Source organism: Pseudopipra pipra, chromosome 6, assembly GCF_036250125.1.
Source record: "Pseudopipra pipra isolate bDixPip1 chromosome 6, bDixPip1.hap1, whole genome shotgun sequence".
NCBI classification, from domain to species: domain Eukaryota; kingdom Metazoa; phylum Chordata; class Aves; order Passeriformes; family Pipridae; genus Pseudopipra; species Pseudopipra pipra.
This window is the reverse complement of record NC_087554.1, coordinates 36,962,639-36,983,539: the sequence shown is the minus strand read 5'-3', so window position 1 is coordinate 36,983,539 and position 20,901 is coordinate 36,962,639. Positions and strand designations below refer to the sequence as shown.

The 20,901-nt window shown below is 36.1% G+C and overlaps 1 protein-coding gene across 2 annotated transcripts in view; it reads left to right on the top strand.

Moving 5' to 3' along the window:
- The window catches only part of PRKD1 (protein kinase D1), a 124,419-nt gene that overhangs the window by 51,218 nt on the left and 52,300 nt on the right, over positions 1–20,901 (top strand). For both annotated transcript variants that reach the window (XM_064658524.1, XM_064658525.1), the window contains exon 2: positions 8,046–8,184. In XM_064658524.1, the coding sequence (XP_064514594.1) occupies positions 8,046–8,184 (139 nt within the window). The remainder of the gene's footprint in view (positions 1–8,045; positions 8,185–20,901) is intronic.

The following is a 20,901-nucleotide window of genomic DNA, read 5'->3' as shown; positions in this document are numbered from 1 at the left end:
CAGACTCGGTTCAAGAGCAGTGAGAGAAGACTCAGGACTGCTTGCCCTGAACTGGGAGTTTTTAAAGTCTGTGTTGAAGTAGCGTGAGTAATATGATGTCTACTCTATTTTTGTCAGCAATAAATTTGAGTGAGAGAAGGCAAGCCAACATACAGTGGCAGGAAGCTTAAGTAGCAAGAGAACCTGTTTGTTTAAAGATACTATGCAAAGGAAGCAACTCCTGTCCTGAATAGCCACAGGGAACAATCCGTATTGAAAAAGGCTGATGAAAAGGTTGTTCAGAGTTCAGGCTCTCTCCAAAATAGCGATGTTCCTATGTCTCACCGTGGCCATGTTTTTTCTTTTTCACAGATACTTTGTGATGGAGCTACCCTGACTTTTTGCTTTGTGGATCTTTATTGTCCAAGTCAGTGTGTGTGGGCAATGTAATCTGTTCCTGATTTGAGAGAGATGAAGGAATCTTACTTCTGCAGCAGATCACTGCTGCAAACAGAATTAGCAAAATATTTATACATAACAAAATATTTGTTATCTAAAATACTGTTTACATCATAAAGAAGTCAGTAAGAAGTTTGCTCCTTTCTGGTGGCTCACTTGGAAACAGCTTACTAACTTCTATTCTGCAGGCAGCAAGTGCTTTATAGAACATGTAATTAATCAAGACTTGTAGAAAAAAGTAAAAAGAAAGTAAATAGGAACGGCACTGCCCACAGTAAAGCGTTAAGAAACTTAACGGATGTTAGGAATGCATCAAATGATAATGATTCTTTGAAGTTACCTCTAAAAATATATCTGTAGAATAAACCTAAGTGAGAATAGAGGCTCAAGCACTGGCCCAAAATCACAGAAACTTTTCAGTGGTTTAACTGCATGCTTCCTGATACATTTCAAACTGTGGCACATCACATTCGTTCAGATGATGTCCAGGCGGTTTGGGTCCTAGCACTGTTTAAGCAATGGCAATGTTGTCTCCCAGCATCTGAGGAAAGAGATCAGCTGTGTGGCAGTGAGCCATTTTTGTGCCACTTAGCTATGGATCCAGAGAATGGTTCCTGGCTAGTATATTGGGTATATTCTTAAGTAACTTGTCTGTTTCACTTAGCAGTTAGATTGGAAGCAAAACTTTTAATATGTTTTTAGGAATGCAAAGGCAAAATGGAAGCAAAGACCTATATTGCTCTTTCCATTTACCACTTTAACCCATGTAAATCTGGGTCCTTGCTGCTATTCTCAAGGCTCACGAGACAATCAAAGTCTTTCCTATGCCCCTATTCTAAGTGTATTTTCCTTACTCTGGTCATCTCTCTTCCTAGTCCATCAGGATTTCTTCAGTTGCTCCTTTACCTTTCCAGTGCAAGATATTTGTTCATAATCTGTCTCTCTGTATGTGTGACAAATGGGCTTGACCAGAGCCTGTCTTGAGTAGTACTTCAACATAGGTAGTATCAAGTTGATCAGTACTACTTCTTATATTTTCTGACCCTTTTCTTTCATGTATAACTAAAGACCGATTTCCTGGGGAAAACAGAATAAGGAAAGAAATAGCAGTCTCCTGCCTATCCTTGCTGTTTGTCTGCCTGGCAAGTACAAATGCAGTTACTGGAAATGTCTAGAGGGAGCCACTATTTCTGAGATGTGTTAAGCACAGCATGAAACATTCTAGATTAAGGTGGAGATACTACTGCTACTGGAGCAAGCTGCACCTCCTGTTCTTACTGAGATGTTGCTACATATATTCCAGATAGCCTTAGTGTAAACTTCTATTTAAACTCCAGTGTTTGTGTTAGTTTGTAGTAACTGTAGTGGTGTATATGTGAAGAAAGTCTTTGAATAATAGCTGGTATTTCTACAAACCCATGGAGTCTTGTGGTATTTTTGTTTATGCATAAAAGAAAGACTAATATTTTCATGATATCTTTGTGCTTGGTAAATAGAGCCTTTTAAAAAATCTCTTGAGTTTTGCAAGTGGGTTATTAGTGACTGCCACAGCTTGGTGAAAATTTAGACAGTCCTCTTGGCCACAAATTGGCTTTTCAGTTTCATGATTTTTCTGTATTCTGACCTCTGCAGACAAAGGAAATTCTGACTTCTAAAAATAAAATGCTTTGTTATTTTAAGAATATAAAAGAAGAATGTTTAAGTTTGGTTAATATGATTGTTTCAAAAATTCTGTACATTTATATCTTTATATTAAACCAGTTGTATCAATGTAAGACAATTAATTTATTTATGCACATATTAGGGCCAGTTCAACAATCTTGTTTAGGTTAGGTCAAGGTTACTTGTTTTAGCAAGTTAAGTCAACAAACATTCGGTGTGACTCAGCTTCTCCATATGCTGTGTGAAGACATTGTTTATCCCGCAGACTTTAGTGTGCTGGATCATTATCTTTGTGCTGTGAAAGACTTCCAGGTTTTATCAAGGTTCTTGTTGCAGTTGCTGTTATGGTAATCACTAAGGACTTCTCTAAGTGGATGGCTTGTAAAAAGCTAACTAATTTAGAAGAGAAAAACGGTGATCACTAAAGATGATGTAGTTCGATTTAGTGTTTGATCAGGGACTGAAAAAATCAAGAAGACAACTGTCATTACTTCCTAGAATAAAGCAAGAGAAAGTAACCCTTACAGGAGATGTGCAAAATTGTAGTAACATACAAAAAGACGAAAACAGGAAGAGGACTATTTTTTTTTCTTTTTCACCCTTAACAATGAGAATCTATCTACCTGTATGTTACAAAAACATTACAATTTTATTAAGTTGAAAGAAGAATTTTTGCAAAATTATCACATCTACAGACTTTTTTCACATTAGTAATTGCACTGAAACCATCATCAGTGTTTAGAGTATGTTCTTCCAGATAAAGTTCTTCATGTGGAAGAAATTTATTTTTCATCTGTTTTTCATTTGAGATACTTACTATGCTGGTCTTCCAAATACATAATTATTAAACCAAACTGATGAGAGAGTTGTCTCACTGTAGACAGTCTCGCCTTTCCTTTAAGTAAATTTCTATTTGAAATTTTGTTTTACCACAGCAAAGAAGAAGAGTGAATAGGTTCTCCATTCAGATAACTGTGTACATGGTTTGTTATTATTAATTTTTGAAAGCTTCACAATTCAATTGTGAAATATGTTAGCATTTAGCTATATCAGGTATTCTAAAGTTCTGTAATAATAAACCCATTTGATTGTCACAGTAAGTGGATAGAGTTTTACATATGACTAATCTCGCCTTTTGTCAGTTTGTCTTTGATCCTTGTTTTGAGAACAACTGTTAATAGGACAGTATGATAATGGATGTACAGAGTTCAGCTTGTGTTTGCATGTGGAGGGACATACGCCATTGAAATTATTGACTGGCGCAATGGATTAAATGAATTGCTGAATACTTATAATTAGAGGTTCTAATTATTGAAGTTTGAGTATGCAGGTTTTTTGCAGTATCACTTAGAGGCTTTTTTAATGAAAAGCCAGAATTTGCATAATCATTTGGCTTCTGTATAGTTACTGGTGAAATATTTTGGTGGATTTTCTTGAGATGTTCACAGTTGCTAAGGGTAAAAACACTGCAATGATTGCTTCTGTATTAATATCTGCTGAGGGAAAGTTAGTGCTGAGGCTCCTTTTAACTCTACTGCACCTTAGATTGAACCACACTGAAAGCCATTTGAGTAATACATTCTACTTCACACTTGGAGTAGGCAAACAAGGTGTTTATGGACAGTTGTGATGTCTTAATGGCTACTGATGACTTCTTAAGCACCTAGAAATAGATCCTGTTTCTGAACCCCACATAAGCAGTTTTACAGTCCTGATTCTTACAGAAATTTGCATTTCGTCATTATGGCAATTACAATGACCATTTAAGTCTAGTAATTCCACTTTAAGCAGCTCTTATATTGCAAAAAAGGCTTCTATTAGCATTGAGGAACTTAGCTCCAATACCACTGTTTCCTTATTTTGTCCTGTGTTTAGCAAAACTGAATGCTATTTATAGTGTTGTAGTACCAAGCTTCGTGGTTGTTTTTTTTGTTTACTTTTGTCTGTGCAAATCAACATTATTGTTGGCAGGAATAAGTTTAGCTGAGGGAATTTCTGTCGTTTCAACAGTTGGTCTTTATATAATGTTTGAATAATCGCACCATTGAAATTACTTTCTTGACATGAAAGTAGTTTATCTGGGGAAAACTAATTCAAACACAAAAAATAATTGTTGTATATAATTTATCAAAAAATGTTGTGATTGAATTTACTTTTTTCTACAGAATATAATAAATGATACCTCAAGATACACATATTTATACACACATATGTAATATGTGTAGTATCTCATAGTTTTTTTAGGTAGAAGTGGACTTGATTTGAAAAAAGCAAATGGAATGGGAATATATAGAGAGAGCAATCAATTTAAGTCATAATGAGTTTAGAGGAAAATGCCTGTGGTATCTCTGAAATCAGTGAAATTAGAAAAATCTTGCATTGTATGAAAAGGATTAGCAGTGCCCATTTTGAAGGGTGGTATTTCACTGCTTCTGTAGAAGGAAATTATTATGAATGCCATTAGGTTTGTATATACTGTGGCAAGATAGGGAGTTTTTGAATTAAACATAATTCCACCAGGATTACTTTCTCATGAATGTTCTAAATTTAAAATGTTTAAGAGAAGAGTCAATCTGCCGCTGCCAGTGGCACTGGGGTGAGGGAAGAAGTGCTTGTTCAGCCGTGGAGCCTGGTGACACAGGCATCTGAGTGGCTCCAACAGGCTTTTAGGTTCGGCTCAGAGCTACTGGGTCAAGCATTGAATGACTCTCTTAGACACTCAGGTGTCAGCGCCTGTGTCATCTGCTATTACCTAGGCTACATTAGAACCAGTGTGCATGCAGAGTGTAATTGCAGTTCAGGTTACATCTCCCTTCAAAAGCTTTGATTCTCTCCCACTTATGCTTAATGTAAAGCAAATTTCTTTGAAAGCTAAAGCAACTATTTTACATCTGAGCCATAATTTAGTTTGTTCTTGACCTAGAGAAATGCTTTTGACTATAGGTTGGATAATTTATTGTTTAACAGAATTTATGAAATACTGCCTTGATAATTAAGTTCTTTGGCATTATTTGGCTTAATACAGTTTTAATATTTACTGCATCTAAAGTATGGGATACTTGAAATATTTCTTCACACTTGGAACTGTGGGAGAAAATGTACTGTTTCTCAGAAATTACTGATGTTACTATATTTAGGAGTTTATTTCAATTGTACTAGAAGTCTCTTATGTCCTTTTTTCTGTAGTTAAGATTATAGAGGATGTTATTGATTTAGCAGGAAAATGTACCTGTAGAGTAACGTGAAGATGCAAAAAAAATTATCCAAATATGGCAACATTTATTTACCTCACTGGTTATGTCACTACAAAATGTGACTTTTGGCTGGCTAACAACTCTATTAGAAGTGGGGCCTATATGATAGTTTTACTTTAAATAAACAAAAATTTAGTTTCTGTCTTGATTATTTTATTCCTCCTGATGTTGCTTCTGTAAGATTTGAATGTGGTAGTGCATGTCTCTTACAGAACTTTTGTTACTTTACAGGGGAATATGAAAATAGAAAGAAATGGCTTTACCTCTCTTTCGTCCAGGACAGAGTTAATTTTCTCACAGTTGCCATGGGAGGGCAGAGCCTGGAGCCGTGTGGGTGTGTCTAGGTTCTATACCAGCCACATAATTGCTGGGGATATGTGGCTTTGGGTGGAAGAAAAGGGGAACATGACGCAGGACCACTGCCATTTTGTCCCTTGTTTCCCGCAGTAGCAAAGGAGTGAGCAGAGTGGTGGAGGTGGTGTGGCATGGACAGGCCAACTTGGGGGGTTTGTCCACCTTTGGTTTGTGTTGTCTCAGACTCAGGAAAAAATGCCGGCAGTGATGTCCACCATTTTCTCCTTTGTCTTGGGAAGCCGCATGGCACTGGCCACAATAACATTGGGTCGGTCAGACTTCTGTAAGCATTTTTTGCATGTAAGCACACTAATAACACTGTTATTATTAGTATTGTTGCTGTTACTGTTTTTTTCTTTTCTTATTTCATAGCTGTTTTTCTAGTTATCTCAACCCATAATCTCTACCTTTTTGGCTCTTTTCTCACTTGAGTGGGTGAAGGGAAAGGAAGCGGCTGCTTGGAGCTTGATTTCCAGATGATTTTAAAACACAACGCCCTCTTAATAAGAAAAAACATGCATAAAATTTTTATAAGGCAACAGACCACATTTTTAGAGAGCAAGTTTTTGGTCCATGTAGAGATGGTAATCTTCAGTGAGAACTATTTTGGAAATATGAGTTAGACATTACACGGTAAGCCATTTTAAGCTTTATGAACATGGTAAAGTACATCTCATTGTTAATGTGACATGATATGAATGGTTAACTGATTACTAGGAAAGTTTTAGAAATATGTTTCTCTTTTATATATGTGATTGTAATGCATGTTCAGAAGTGCACGTATTGGTGCCAGCCTTCTCAAAGCTTGACAATAGATTGCCGACTCTTTCAGTTTGTAATTGGTGGATGATAGAGGTGCTCAAGGAAACAGACTCTCTCATATCATATACATAAATGATCTGTCGATTTTTAATGTGGTGGATAGTGGATGTGAACCAGATTTGTGCATCTTTAAACATATGCACTATAGCAGACTTTGCAGATATTCTGTGAGTAATTCCTATGTATTTGAGAGACCAGAAATTCTTTCTGTTCAGTATAAAACCTGTCTGATGAACTAAAGTCACTAACTGTTTTTTTTCAGGCTGGTAGTTTGCCCAACCAAGAATTAGCAGTGTGTTGGTATTTACTGTATAAGCTGGAATAAGAAGACTGAAAAAACTTCAGACATTTAGATGTATTTCATTCAAACCAGAGATCTGACTATTTTTTTTCTCTCTCTTTTCAGTACATGCTTCAAAACTTAGAAAAGGCATAACTTTTTTGGGATACTTGGATAGATTCCAAAGCTTCTAGTAATCAGTAATGAATATATATATATATATATATATATATATATATATATATATATATATATAAACCCAACTTTTAAAGTACTTTTTGTTGGGTTCCTTTAATTCTGCATTCTGGAAATTATACTGCTGCAAAGTCTAACCTCAAAACATGCCAGTTTATGTCTTGAACTATGGTTATCATTGTGGTTTTTTCACCGCATGATGATAAAACATGGAGTAGTGCATTGATGTAGAACTGAACAGAATCTTTTGTAACAGAAAAAGAGTTTCTCGGTTGTGTTTTCAGAACAAAATCTTAGTTCTTTAGGCTGGGAGCATGAAAAAAACTTTCAGTAATTTTTGTTGTGCAGAAAAAAAAAAGGGAAAAAACCCAAGTTACCTAGATAATAATCTCCAGTTTATAACCTCAGAGTTTTTAAAAATCTCTTCTAGTTTAAACAGAATTTAATCTGAATTCAAAGCTACAACTTCTCTTCAGTGAAGTAAATGATTATGATTAAGTTTGGAAGCATTGCTTTATGTGCCTCGTAGTTTCAGTCTCGAGAAACAGGTATTTCATAATGAGCTATCATTTAGGCATTGCATCTTAGGCAGAGCTGACATATATTGGTTTTGGCCTCAAGGCATCTTTTTGGCAATTGTTTGGGAAGAGATCATAAAATCATGGAATAATGTAATATAGACTAGAAGGGCACTCCATAGGACATCTGCTCCAGGAGGGTCTAATTAAATCATCTTGCTCAGGAGCTTATGTTTGAAAAAGTTATTAGCAGTGGCTAAGGAATACACTTATTTCTCTCTCATTTCGTAGTGGATACTGCCTTGCTCACAGGAAGAGAAAGGCAAATGAGCTTTCTTGCTTAGGGAAAAACCATTTTCAGAATATAATGATAAATATTTTCATACATGAAAAAATATATATCCTATTTGGTACTAGTCTGACAAGTGGTCCAGTCTGTCCTCAAAATTTCGTTATACATTAATTGTGGTGTACAGTTATGTATTTCACAGCATAGTAAATTCTGATGGGTTTGTATTGCAGTTTCCTGAATGTGGTTTCTACGGAATGTATGACAAAATCTTGCTCTTCCGCCATGACCCTGCCTCTGAAAACATTCTCCAGTTGGTGAAATCAGCTGCAGATATCCAAGAAGGAGACCTAGTTGAAGTTGTCTTATCAGGTAAGTAAAAACCAATGAAAATTACTGTCATGCTTTTGCAACTGAAAATATCCACAGTAGTTTTCTCCTGGTTGGATTTTGACCCAGCATAGGTGAGAGTCCATACAAACAAAATTTCCTTTTTCTTGATTCCTCTCTCAGATGTATATAGGCATATTATGCCTTTTTTTTTCTGTTGCACTGTATGCTTTGTAAAAACCTCTTTTGTCCATATTATTAGCTAAGCAGCAGGTTAATGTTAATAAATTTTTACTTTATATGGAGTGCCATGAAAATGTCCACTGCAAATAGACTAATTGCTTTCTCAAAGCCCTGCATAATTATGCCTGCCAGGACTGCTCTGACTCTTTATATGATTTGTTTTTTAAACTTAAGAGAGTAAGGGGAGAGAAAAATTTAAATTCTAGGTGGGAATGAAAAAAAAAGTATGTTTTGTATGGACGGCTGTCCAAAACGAGTGCTAGATGGTTCATGTACACAACTGTTGATTCTATGAAAGGTATGGAAGTTGAAAAGGTGGAACAAAAGAGAATAGCTATTTAGGACCTAGGAAATAAAAAAGTCAGAGGGAACAAGTTCGTGCAAAGCCAGGGAATGAAAGTTGTAGTCTGAAGGTGACTAGAAGGTGAAGGGGGATTTGAGATGTGTTATGAATGAATCATGAGGTAAAAGGCCAAATTCTGGAGGCAGTCAAATGGCAAATGGTTTTAAGAAGCATGTTTGGCCAGCAGAGTAGCCATGAAGAATGGATTGCTATAATTGAAGAAGGAAATAAGCACAAATTATGTGACTGGAATGTAAAGGAAGTCTGGGGATGTAATTAAGTGTCAGCAAGACTTGTCAAAAGCTTAGATGTAAGATATGAGGTATGTGACTAGGATTGATGCAGCATTTACAAGGACATGAAGTAGAGTGAATGCTGGAACTGTAAAGATGTAGAGATGTTATTTGACAAATAAAACTTGGAAGATGGCTGAAGGGCTGTATTTTTGCAATTGGAACATGCAGTTAGAGCATCTGGAAAGATGCTAAAAAATACAGAAAAGCATATGTCATATGAAAGTAGAAATTGAAGCTGTAGAAGAGTGTAGGATTAGTGAAGAGAGGCGAAGTCTTAATGGATGCTGAAAAGAGTGAAAGAAGTAAGAGTTAGGTCACATAATCTAAGCTAACTGAGCTTTTAAATATAGTTTTCTTGTATAGGACCCTATTCCATACTCTTTGATTAGAATAGGAAAAAGTACAATAAGGAATAATGCAAGTCATTCCTTAAGTCATTATTCATCTTTTCCATATCAGGAAACATTTTTTTCCCTTTCCAAAATAAACCAATTTTCTTCTTAATATTTCCCACATAAAGTAATCACTCTAGATCAGTAATTACGATGCAGTGAAAAAAAAGTTAGCAAGGACTTTAGTGCTTTATTTGATATATTGTTTATTGCTTTTGAAAGGGAGACCACATATCATCTAGTTTGCCAAAATTAGGCAAGTAGCTGTTTAAGAGCAAAGGACAGAAAATGAAACTTGTAACATGTCATGGCCTAACTGATGGTACTATTCAGATGTCTTAAATTATACAAGAAATTAAACATACTTCCTCTGTAAACGCTTAAGAGCATCAGTGTCCTCCCCCAGATGAGCCTTAACTAAATGCAGGAATTCATTTTTGCAGACAATTCCTGTGTTATGTAGGGGAGGACGGTATTCCAAGTTATGCAACTGAAGAAGAGAAAGAACTGTATAAGCAGTCTGTAATGTGTGGGGAATTATTCAAACTAATGCAGGCAGTTTTTATTGAAAAATATTCAGACGTAGTTTCAAATTACCAATTTCGACAGTAGTACCTATCAAGTTACCTGTAGATGAGTTATCTCTCATTTTTAATTAGAAGAAAAAGTGTGTCTAAATGCAGGGCCATATAAAATCCTTTACAGGATGTTTAATAATATACAATGAAAAATTATTTTGAAGGGAGAATAAACCCGAAAACAGGAGAGATTGGCTTTGAGCACTTAAGCAGTGGGAAGGACAAGTGAAAAGCAATATATGTTCAGATGCATATATCGAACCAGTTGAAGTGTTTTATTTCTAGCCTTCATTACAAATTTCTAAACAGAATATGCATTCTACAGTTCTGTAAATGCATGGTTTATTATAGCAGTTTTTCTCAAATGGCATATCTGAAAGAGACAGTAGAACACAGTGTTACTGCTACGGCTTTGCTGCTGAAAACTCCTTGTGCTTTGGGTCAACATCCCCTGAGGCACTGATATCTGATGTCAAAAGCTGCACTGATTGACTGCCTTCATTTTTTATTGCACAGGTCAATACTGGGCAGAGTAGAGAAAGCTGAACTGTTAGTCCTAGTTACTACAGGGTTATACAGTCAATTCATATCCTACTAGTATGCACTTTCTAATTTTCATTAATAACAAGATTTTTTTTAAAACGGCTGGACAACCTATGGTGTTTTCTTTTTTCTTATTCCACTTATGTTCTTGGAAGTTTAAAGATTAATAAATGTGATCATCATCTGTTTTAGAGCTTATATCACAGGTTCTTGAAAGAGTTGAAAATTATCTACAAAAACTTATAGTTGAGAGGGGTTGCTCACTGTAGCTGAAGCAATTTAGTCCATTTTGGAGAAGAAAATTGTACCTGCAGATGTCATGCTATATAACAGAAACAGTTTGTGTTAGAGATTTCTGGTGAAACACAAAAAATTTATTCAACTCAGAATGCAGCACCTGCTGTGTTTTCTTATTCCTAATGAACATTATTACTTGCATTTCGCATTGGAGCAGTATGCAGTAGGATTTTAATAGAGTGCAAGAATCATGAAAGCTGCTGAACAAATGTTGTGTGTCTGTCTGCTGACTGGTCCAGAGGAGATAAGCACAGGCTGTTGCAGTCAGCCAGATGAATTGTGGTTCAGTGCCAGTATAGATTCTGGCATTTTGGAAGTGAAAGGACTGGCATTATTGTAAGAGTGGAAGCAAAAGTGTGTGTTGAGTTACAGATTTGGTCAGCTGCACATTAAAAGAGGGAAAAAGGAACTTTTGTTATGAACATTAGTAGCTCTCATAAATACAGTTTTATTTTAACTTTTTATTTTCTTCCTTTTATGTGTTTTTTTTTTTTTTAAATATGTTTGAACACTTTGTTTCAGTGACTACATGGGATTCTTGAGAGTATTTGTATAATAACATGGTGTCCTAGTTAGAACAGCTGGGACCAGTTCATCACTGTATGAGTGTAACCCAAAACTGTGTATTCTATAGCCTTCCATGCCATTTCCCAGAAACTGTTATCAATAGACCATTTACACCATCTGCCCAGAGCAGCCTGACTCCTCAGGCTATAAACTGGGTGTTAAGAGGCCTGTGAGATAACAGGATGCTCCTGTCCTCACACCCATTGAGGAACTCCCCACCCTGAGGGAGGTACTGGGCATTCCTGCCTGAACTGGAGGTTATATAACCTTGGAGTCTTGGGACTTTTTTAACCACTCGTGGGATCCAGAGGAAGACTGCAGACCACCACTCTCAACCAGACTGCAGTCACCACTCTCAACTGGACTGCAGCCACCACTTTTCAACCAGACTGCAATCACCGCTCTTGACCAGACTGCAACAGCACTCTCACCAACAGGTTTTCTCCTCTCCTTTTACTTTGGACTCAGGGGGCCCAAAGAACACCATTCTGTTCATGCCCCAGGGTGCTGGGTTATACATTTGGGTTTTGTGGGTTAAAACCAACTGTTTGTCTGTATAATCATACTTATTGTATTATTTTATTAAATTGTTATTCTGATTTATAATCTCTCCTTTGAGTTGAGCTCATTTCCCCTCCTGGTTTACCTTTAAACCAGCACACATGGGGACACTTGAGAAATCTATTAAACCCATGAATTTATATGTTGAATGCATTTGGTTTCTTAGGCTGCACTCTTGGGCATTCACTGAACAGTACCACTAATACCCTTCTGTCAGTTATGTACAGCTTACATATTTCTGTTTTCGTAGCTGTGCATTTTCTGTTTCATTTTTCTTCAAATCTTGGAAAGTTCATCTTGTCTTCACATGCACAAAAGAGGAAAATCTTTTACTACTGCTGATCTCCACTAATGTGTTTATTGAATCCAACACCTACTTAGTTTTATTGCATTTCAGACTGAAAGGGATACAAATCTTTAGAGAAAGGATTTTATCAAGGTATATTTGTAGGAAGGATTTCTTTTGGTTCTAATACTGTCAGAAATGAGTAGGCAGCCCAAAATCAGGAAGCAAGGTACAGAAGTTGCAGTGGAAGTTACAATTAAAGATGGCTGCAAATGAGTAGTCAGTCATTTATAAACACTGAAAGGAAGAGAAACCAGAAGTTGCATGTGTTTAGGTCTCTCTCTGTCTAAAATGCAGTCTTAGTGTTTGCTCAAGAAAAGGAAGCAGATCTATGTAAAGTGAGTTGAAGCTGAGAAATGTTCTTCAGGCTTGATGTGATCAAGTAATATTTGCCAAAAGCTTCAGCTGAAGCTCTGAAAAGTTAACTTTCATGTTCCACTATGAAATAAAGGATGCAAACATGAATTACCAAAATAGCATAATGTAAAATTCACAATAGATTTGAACAGAATGGAATATTTTTGCTGTGGTAAACTCTCTTCTTTAAGCTAGCTCCTAGGGTTTTGGAGATATTCAGTGTTATTTTAACTAGATTTTAAAAATAATTTATTTCGGCTGCAATTCTTTAATACCAATGAATTGATATTAAGGTGAGATTAATTGATAGAGAGGTGCTGTCCTTCATATCCTTTCTTTCTGGAGAAGGTAAATAATTATCAAGTTTTTACATTAAGTTATTACATGAGATATGGGTTGTAAATCACAGGATCACAGAATATGCCAAGTTGGAAGGGTCCCGCAAGGATCATTGAGTCCAACTCTGGTCTTGCACAGGACCACCCCCAAGAATCACACCATGTGCCTGAGAGTATTGTCCAAATGCTTCTTGAACTCTATCAGGCTTGGTGCTGTGACCACTTCCCTGGGGAGCCTGTTCCAGTGCCCAGTCATCCTCTGGGTGAAGTTAACCCCATTGTAAAAGGGAAGATGTTTTTAAGTTACTATTTTAAGCTGTCTATAGATGCAAGCTCTACCACTTCTTATGTGTACCTGTGACTTTTTTCAGATTAACTGTTATTTACTCTTTTTCCCTTAAATGGATGCACAGACTGTGCAGAACAAGCTGACAGATGAGAGTTACTTGGGCTCTGTACGTCTATATTCTCTTTTTGAGTTCTGTTTTTCTAGGACTTTAAGGAAACAATTGCTTTAGGTGCCTTTAGACTTATGTTCTTTCCAGCATAGTTTATGTCCTATCCTATGAAGTTTATTAAAAATTGCTGTGTAAATTTGTCAAGTCTGTTCATCGTATAGAGAAAAAAACCCAATTGTATAGTTAAAATTTTAATATGAGTTTGCTTATAAAAAAATCTACCTTGTTTTTACTGGGGCAGAGTTACATTGGGATGTAAGAGGTTTTTGTCTGCTGCTGGAAGGCAGACAATGAAACATTAGCCTCTTGTGCGAATTAGTGAAATGTACTTAATCTGCTTGCTGTGAGCAGTTGTGCTCAACTTGGCAGGATTCCTGAAGTGAGAAAGTCAAATAGCAGCTACTTGACGTTCCCTCGCTGAGCTGATGAGGGCAGAAATTGATCCACTGCTTTTGTTAAGAAGCTGTTGCTGTTTTCTTATCAGGTGGATGATACATCACCTGGTTACTAATGTGGACATTTTATTTGGATTCAGTACAGCTTATATTGTCTATGTTAAATATACTGAACTGAGTAAAATAGCTGTGGATAGCTATATAATTAGAGTAAATGCCATATGTTAACACAACTGGATTGGAATGTTAGTTCAGCTGCCAGCTCCTTGAGATGAAATGCTATGATGTTAGATTTTTGAACATAATTTTATAGTACTTACATAGATGGTCACAGTTTATGATTTTGCTTCATTGTGATTGAAGAGAATCCTTCTTCTCTTGGTGCCTTCATGACTATGTTAACTCACTGTTTTTCTGGTGTCTTGAGAAATACAGATATCTTTTTTCTATTCTGTCTAAGATGGTGTTTTTAACAATTAGTCATCCTCTTTGTCCTTCTAGTCTCTATCTGTCATCTGTTTTCTTATTTCTGTAGAATTAAGACTTATTAGTGATTAGGCTAAAGTGGCTTGATTTTGTGTCCCTCACTGTTCATTAGTCTGCATCATTCTTGGACCATGAATTTCAGATAGATGACTTTGTGTTTGAAGTTCTTAGAATTAAAAGATTATTTCCTTCTTTGTTTATGTTTGCCTCATTGTCTTTTCTTCTGTTTATGAGTGTGGTAATTTTTACCTTCTGGATATAGACCTCAAGGTTTGTATTTTTTTTTAGTTCAGCAGAATCTTTCTGAACTCCCTCTCCTGTCTTGCCCTCCTATTATTTTCTTTCTGCTGCAAGACAGAGTAGGTAAAAATAGGATGAAAAAAATAGGTATCAGCATAATTCCCTTATATTCTCTGGCTGCATTATTGACACTACACACTGAATAAAATGATATGTGACAGGCAGATGTTAGTAGTGAAACTAACTAATGTGTCAACTTTGCTCCTAGCGCTCTTGCAGAAATACAGACCATGCTGGTTGTTCTTTGTTGGGTATGTTTTTAGTATTTAGTGATTATTTCAGCAGCAAAAAAAAATAATGGCAAGATTTTGTGAACGTGGATTGCAAGAAAGCAAACCGTGTATTTCGTCATAGGAACAAAATTAAGTTTTTAAGTAAGCTTTTTGAACTTTAATGATTTCTCACTCAGGATTTTAGATGTCATTTTTAAAGCTTGATTAGTTGGTAATCCTAAATAATGTCATTTTGTATTTAGAAAAAATTAAACTAAATGTTGTAAAAAAATACTGTTGATAGGAAAGATTAATTTTCCTTGAGAAAAGCTACACAAATCCTTCTGTCAGGACAGGGCCTTTATATAAGAGGTCACTGTTCCACTGCAAGCTAATAGATCAGGTCAGACATCCTACCTTATGCACCTTTAATTATCTATTTTTTTGAGATAATACATTTTCAGTTTATTTGTGTCTGTTTAATAAAATTTTCTGTTCATTTGAGGTAGTTTTTTTGGTTCTCCAGATTTAATACAAATGCTTTTTTTCCAAATGCTCTTTTTCCAAATGCTCATAAAGAAACTATGCTTCATGAAAGAAGCTCAAATGGATAAATAACTTTTTAGGACTTGGGAAACAAAGGGTAGAAATGCATACTGGTTTCACAGTGGAAGCAGGTTGCAAAGCAAGGTTTGTAGGTCTGTGCTGTTAAAATACGTTCATGAATGATCATGAAAGCATGACTAGTAAAGTGTCAAGTGTCAGCAATGGCAACAAAACAGAAAATGGCTTGTAATGTCACTGCCCTTGTGTCATCTACCTTTGTTACCTTCTCTGCTTCAGAGAATGCTGATGCTGCTTTAGGAACTCCTCTTTCAAAGACAGGATTCCAGGCTTAGATTTTTGTCTGATCCAGTCGTTCTTACGCTTTTGTATTCTTATGACATGATTTCACTGAAAAGAAACATATTTCATGTTACATTAGTTTAACAGGGATAACCTCAATGCCTGCAAATTTCTGTGGCATTATGATTAAGATAGAAAAAGTAATTACATGATTTTTAATTGTTGTGCATCAGTAAGTTGTATAGCCAGCTTTTCAAGAAAGGTGGAATTGAAGCTGTTTAGCTACATTAATTGGAGTTAATGTTTTAAAAAAATGTCTATCAGCTTCTACAGTAGACCAAATTAATTCTTGATTTTAATTTTATGTTAAATATATGTGTTAAAGCCTTTGGAGTTAAAAAAAGCCCTTATTCTCCTTAAAACATCTTAGTTCAGTGAAGCAATTTTTAAAATATTTCTTATTAATTTTTACTCAGTTTTCTTAACATTATACCTACCACATTTAACCTTTTTTAAAAGCTTTTAGATGTTATAATTTTGACTGAGTTTAACAGAATTCACTTAGTAACAGTATCTCAATAGGTTATTCAAGTATTATACTTCAGCAGCCCACACTTCAGCTAATCCTTTCTCAAAAGACCTGAGGTAATGAATGAAACTTGGAGTCTGAGGTACCTTTTCCTATATATTAATGGATATTTTTATGCTTATTTAGACTTACAGTGCAATGTTATCATCTGATTAGCAGTCTGAATCAATATGAAATGCTTATAATTAAAAAGGTATTGATAGAAAAAAATGTGCATGATAATAAAAATGTATTTTCATCAAAGGATAAATCAACTCTGTTTATTGTTTTACAAATTTATTTAATCTGTTTAGTCTTTCCTTACCTCTGTGGTGTGTGAAACTTGGACATAGCTATAAATTCTTTCACAGGATATGTACTTAAAAGCACTTGAGCTTTTCTTAAAGGTAGAGTGGCAAAGTCCAAACTTTTTTACTGTGCACCCCATCACTAAGAATCTTTGAGGATACACCCTCAATATATATATATTTATTTTCTTATATTGCTTAAGTTCTAATATTTTCTTTCTGCACCCTAGTGGATTGTCTTGTGCAGACCCAGGGGTGTGTGCACCTCACTTTGGAGATCACTGCTATAGGGTCACTTGAAGTTGTATATTAGGAAAAAGGTTTTCACCTCTTTTGGAAGTTTAAATCACCCTTTTTGAATATTTGAGTAAGAAAACTTCAATTAAATTTTTTTCTCCTTTTCTCTGTTCTTCATATTCTTTCCGTTGTTTTTGCTACTAAAACAGATTTTAATCATAAAACAGCCACCATTTGAAGAATTCTCTTTTCGTCACCAGACTCCATCCCCTTTCATCAAATAATTACCTCCCTGGTTCATTCTCATTAGCTACAAATTTAATGGGGAACAAGCCTTACTTTGGCTAAGCAGACAACTCTTTGATTTGTCTTACAAGCTTTTGTTTGATAGATGTGTTAAACAGTGTTAAACATGCTTGATGAAACTTTCGTATCAGTGTATTTGTTAAATTATAGTAGTGAGTCTTGAACGGCTCTTAGCTGTAAATTATTCATCATATTGAAAAATGAAAGGTAACTTGGAATAACTTGCCCATCAGATGAATTGTATTATATAACTGTGTATTTTACACTGCTTGGATGTATGTCAGGAAAAAAAACCCTACTGTTTTCAGGCTTTCTGAAGTCATGGTCTCAATAACTCGGTGCTCCAGTAGGTTTCAAATGGCTTAATGTAAAAAATATATCTTTCAATATCACTATTGAACTCATTGAATTCACTTCTATTGGCTGACTGCTGGCTTTGATTTTGAAAGACCAAATAGTCCATGGTAATTTCCAGTAACTGATGTTTGCAACCCTTTGTGGTAAGATACACATCTTTTAGGAAGTGCTTGAGGTTTGTAGCTAAAGGAGGTCTGAGCACAAACAAGCAAATCTCCTTCCCTTGGGGGATATCACAATTTGAAGCGGAAACTGAGGAGGAAGAGACTCAGGAACTGCCACAGGTTGTAGTCTGCTGGTTTTTATATCTGGATGGTAGTGTAACTCAAGCCTGGAGACATTGTCATTCCAACTAAAATCTGTCTCACTCCGGCTTTTAAAGAGGCCCCAAAAATGTTTCTGTTAACATAGTTAAGATGTGACTTGCCAAAAAGAATTTTGGTAAGCTTTCCTGCTTCTTAGGACATGAAGACTTCTATCACTCTAGTTTGTTGATGCAGAAGGTTATTCTACAGCAGTTCTTTTTGTTTCCTGGTTTGATTTTTTTTTTTTGCTTCCTCCTCTTCTTGAATCCAGTAAACTCTTACTCACTTCCTCTACAAACAAAACAATTCCAATCTTTTAATCTCTCCTTATATGGAAGTCTCTTCCATGCCTCCACTGGTTTTCCTCATTTGTCAGTTTCTCTCTCTTACCATACAACTTTTTGGATCTGTCTCAGAGGAACTGAACACAGAATGTCAAGTAGGGAATATTGGTATCACCATTTCCCAGTGTTAATTTCTACTTATTTATGTGCATGAGTGACATACTGGGTAAACTTGTTAAGTCAGTAGAACACTTCTGTTACCTTTAGTGGAGCAACTAAACATTTTGCATATTTTGACCTTCTGATCTACCTGATCAGGCACTGGAGATGTTTTCACGATGAGTAATTCTTGAATTGCTGTAATCCATTTTAAAAAATCATCCACAATTCAGAGCAATAATTAATTTCTTTCTTTCAGATTATGTCATCTTGTGCATTTCTTTCGCATTTTTAATTTCTCTTCTCCCTTTTCTAGTGTTATCCCAGAAAGATACAAGTGGGGCTGAGAAAACTTATATATACAGTCATGCTTCTGTTCCTTACCTCTGATGGTCCCATATGAAAGATCTGAGGCCTGAAAAAAGCATTATTAATGAGACAGACGCTAAAGCATATTCCAGAAGTGTTCATATATTTCCAGGGGTAGTTGTTTCATCGCCTTCTGGGTACTTCAGGTGAGGCTGACTGGCATGTAGTTCCCTTTGATCCTCTTTTTTATCCTTCTTGAAGGTAGAAGTGACATTTAATTTCCTCCAGAATTTGGGCACTTCTCCCAGTGACCATGATAATTCAAAGATTACTTGAGAGTAAGGCCTCGCAAGGACATCAGGCAGTTCCCTCAGCACTTTTGGGTACAACCCGTCAGGACCTGTGGACATCCAATGATATCATGCAAAAAACCCTGCTTGTATTTAATCTGTAGTTATGAATTCTTAGAGTAACTCTAAAAGATATCTAGACTTTTGCAGATAGTTAGCAGTAAAGTATGTTAAAAATAGTTTAATGTGTGCAGAAGTTCCGTTGTTCCTTAGTGAATTCAACATAAGGTTGCATTTCTAATTCCATTATACTTACTCTTTTAACCAGTAGCATTTATTCCCCAAGTAACCAAAAATTTCTTAACCTTTTATGAAAGAAACTTGTGGGAATTAAACAAGTTTTACAAGTGCTACTAATTCTTTTTAAGCACCTCTTCTTTTTGAAGAAGTTTTTTTTCAGAATCCATGCAAAAGAGCTGTGAAGAACTTATAAAGAAAGAGGAAATAAAGATGTAAAGGACTTGCAGCATATACTTTTGATATTGATTTAGATGCGTCAGCGCATAGAAAAGGAACAAGAGACTTTATTTTTCATTTGGAGCTGCTCCTTACTGCCAGTAGTCAGAATTAATTTTGAACACTGCAGCAATAGCTCCAGTAAAATTCCAGAGTATTTAATTTTGTTTTCCTATGCTAAATTGATACTTCTGCAGTGCTTTATGATTGACAGGGCCTGAATCTGTGAACTAAAGTATTGCTGTTTTTTCCACTTGGCTGAAAAATGGGTAACTTCATAATGAAAGAATTGTGTGGTGGGATTTTAAATGAAGTTAAACCTACTGTGCTGTCTGGTTTGTAGGTTCGAAACTGTGGAATCGTTCACAAATGAATACAAGTCCATGAAAACTGAATTTCAAAAATTCAGAGTGTACAGATGAATCAAGCATGTTGACTCATCAATTTTAATCTTCTTAAAATCTCCTTAAAGGTCTAAGCTAACACTAGACAAATGATTGCAAATGGTTTAGTATCTTCTTTCGTTTATTGCTTAAATCTCACATCACCAATGAGACAGTGTAAACAACAGCCCATAGGGAATCTGGATACTGGGTTTTAGCAACCAGGGAGATGAGAACCTTTACCTTACTTGGATGCCTCCCACACTGGCTCATTTACTCCCTTTCCAGTCTTACATTTGCCAGCTTCCCACTGCCCTTCCCAGAAAGGAGGTAGCTGCTGGCCACAGAAGACTGGGCACGAAGTCTTGTTTGTTCCTGGTGTGCCACTGCTCTTACAGCTACCAATCTTTGGCATCATTGATCAAAATGCATGGAGGTGCTCTGGCCTCCATCTTTTGGATCTCTGGGATCTTCCCCTATTTTCAACATCTTACCTCAGTGCAGGATTTTCACCCTCACCTTTCCAGCCTCCCTTCTTTCTGAGATGACTGCTTCTTTTTGGGGACCTTTCTCTTCTACCTGCTCAGCTTTCTGCACACTCAGCCTTGTCATGTTTCCAAACTAAATAGTTCATGTGCAGAAGCACAACATGTAATCAGCCTTGGAGCAGGTGATTTAGTTTCCTGTATGTCTCACTGGAGGATTGAGGACATGCCACTTTTGATTAGTCTGGGTGGTATAAAAAAATTGCATCTAGGCTGCAGTTAGCAAGTAGGAGTCTTCTGCTCAAGAGTTCCAAATTCAATTCTGAAAATTTATCTCTCACTCCATCCCGTTCTCCTGCAGCTAATTACCTGAATGCCAGCACTTCTTGTAACCATGCGCTCAGTTACAAATGTCTGTGGGAAGTCAACGGGATACATTACTCTTAAATGTATTGCAAGTGAGGGAAGGTAGCAGGAGAATGCATGCTTTTCATAGCTACAAGATATGTCTAGTCTTGTGATTGATGGTTTCTTCTGCTATGAGAGTCATGGATGCTAGATTACAGTGCCCATTATGTGCAGCTCTGTTACTCGTATTAGCAGGATCTCACCTCTACTAATAGTTCAAAGCCCTTTTGGACTTGGAACACAAAATGATGAGTAAATCCTTTGCATCTTTCTGAAAGCAAGACCT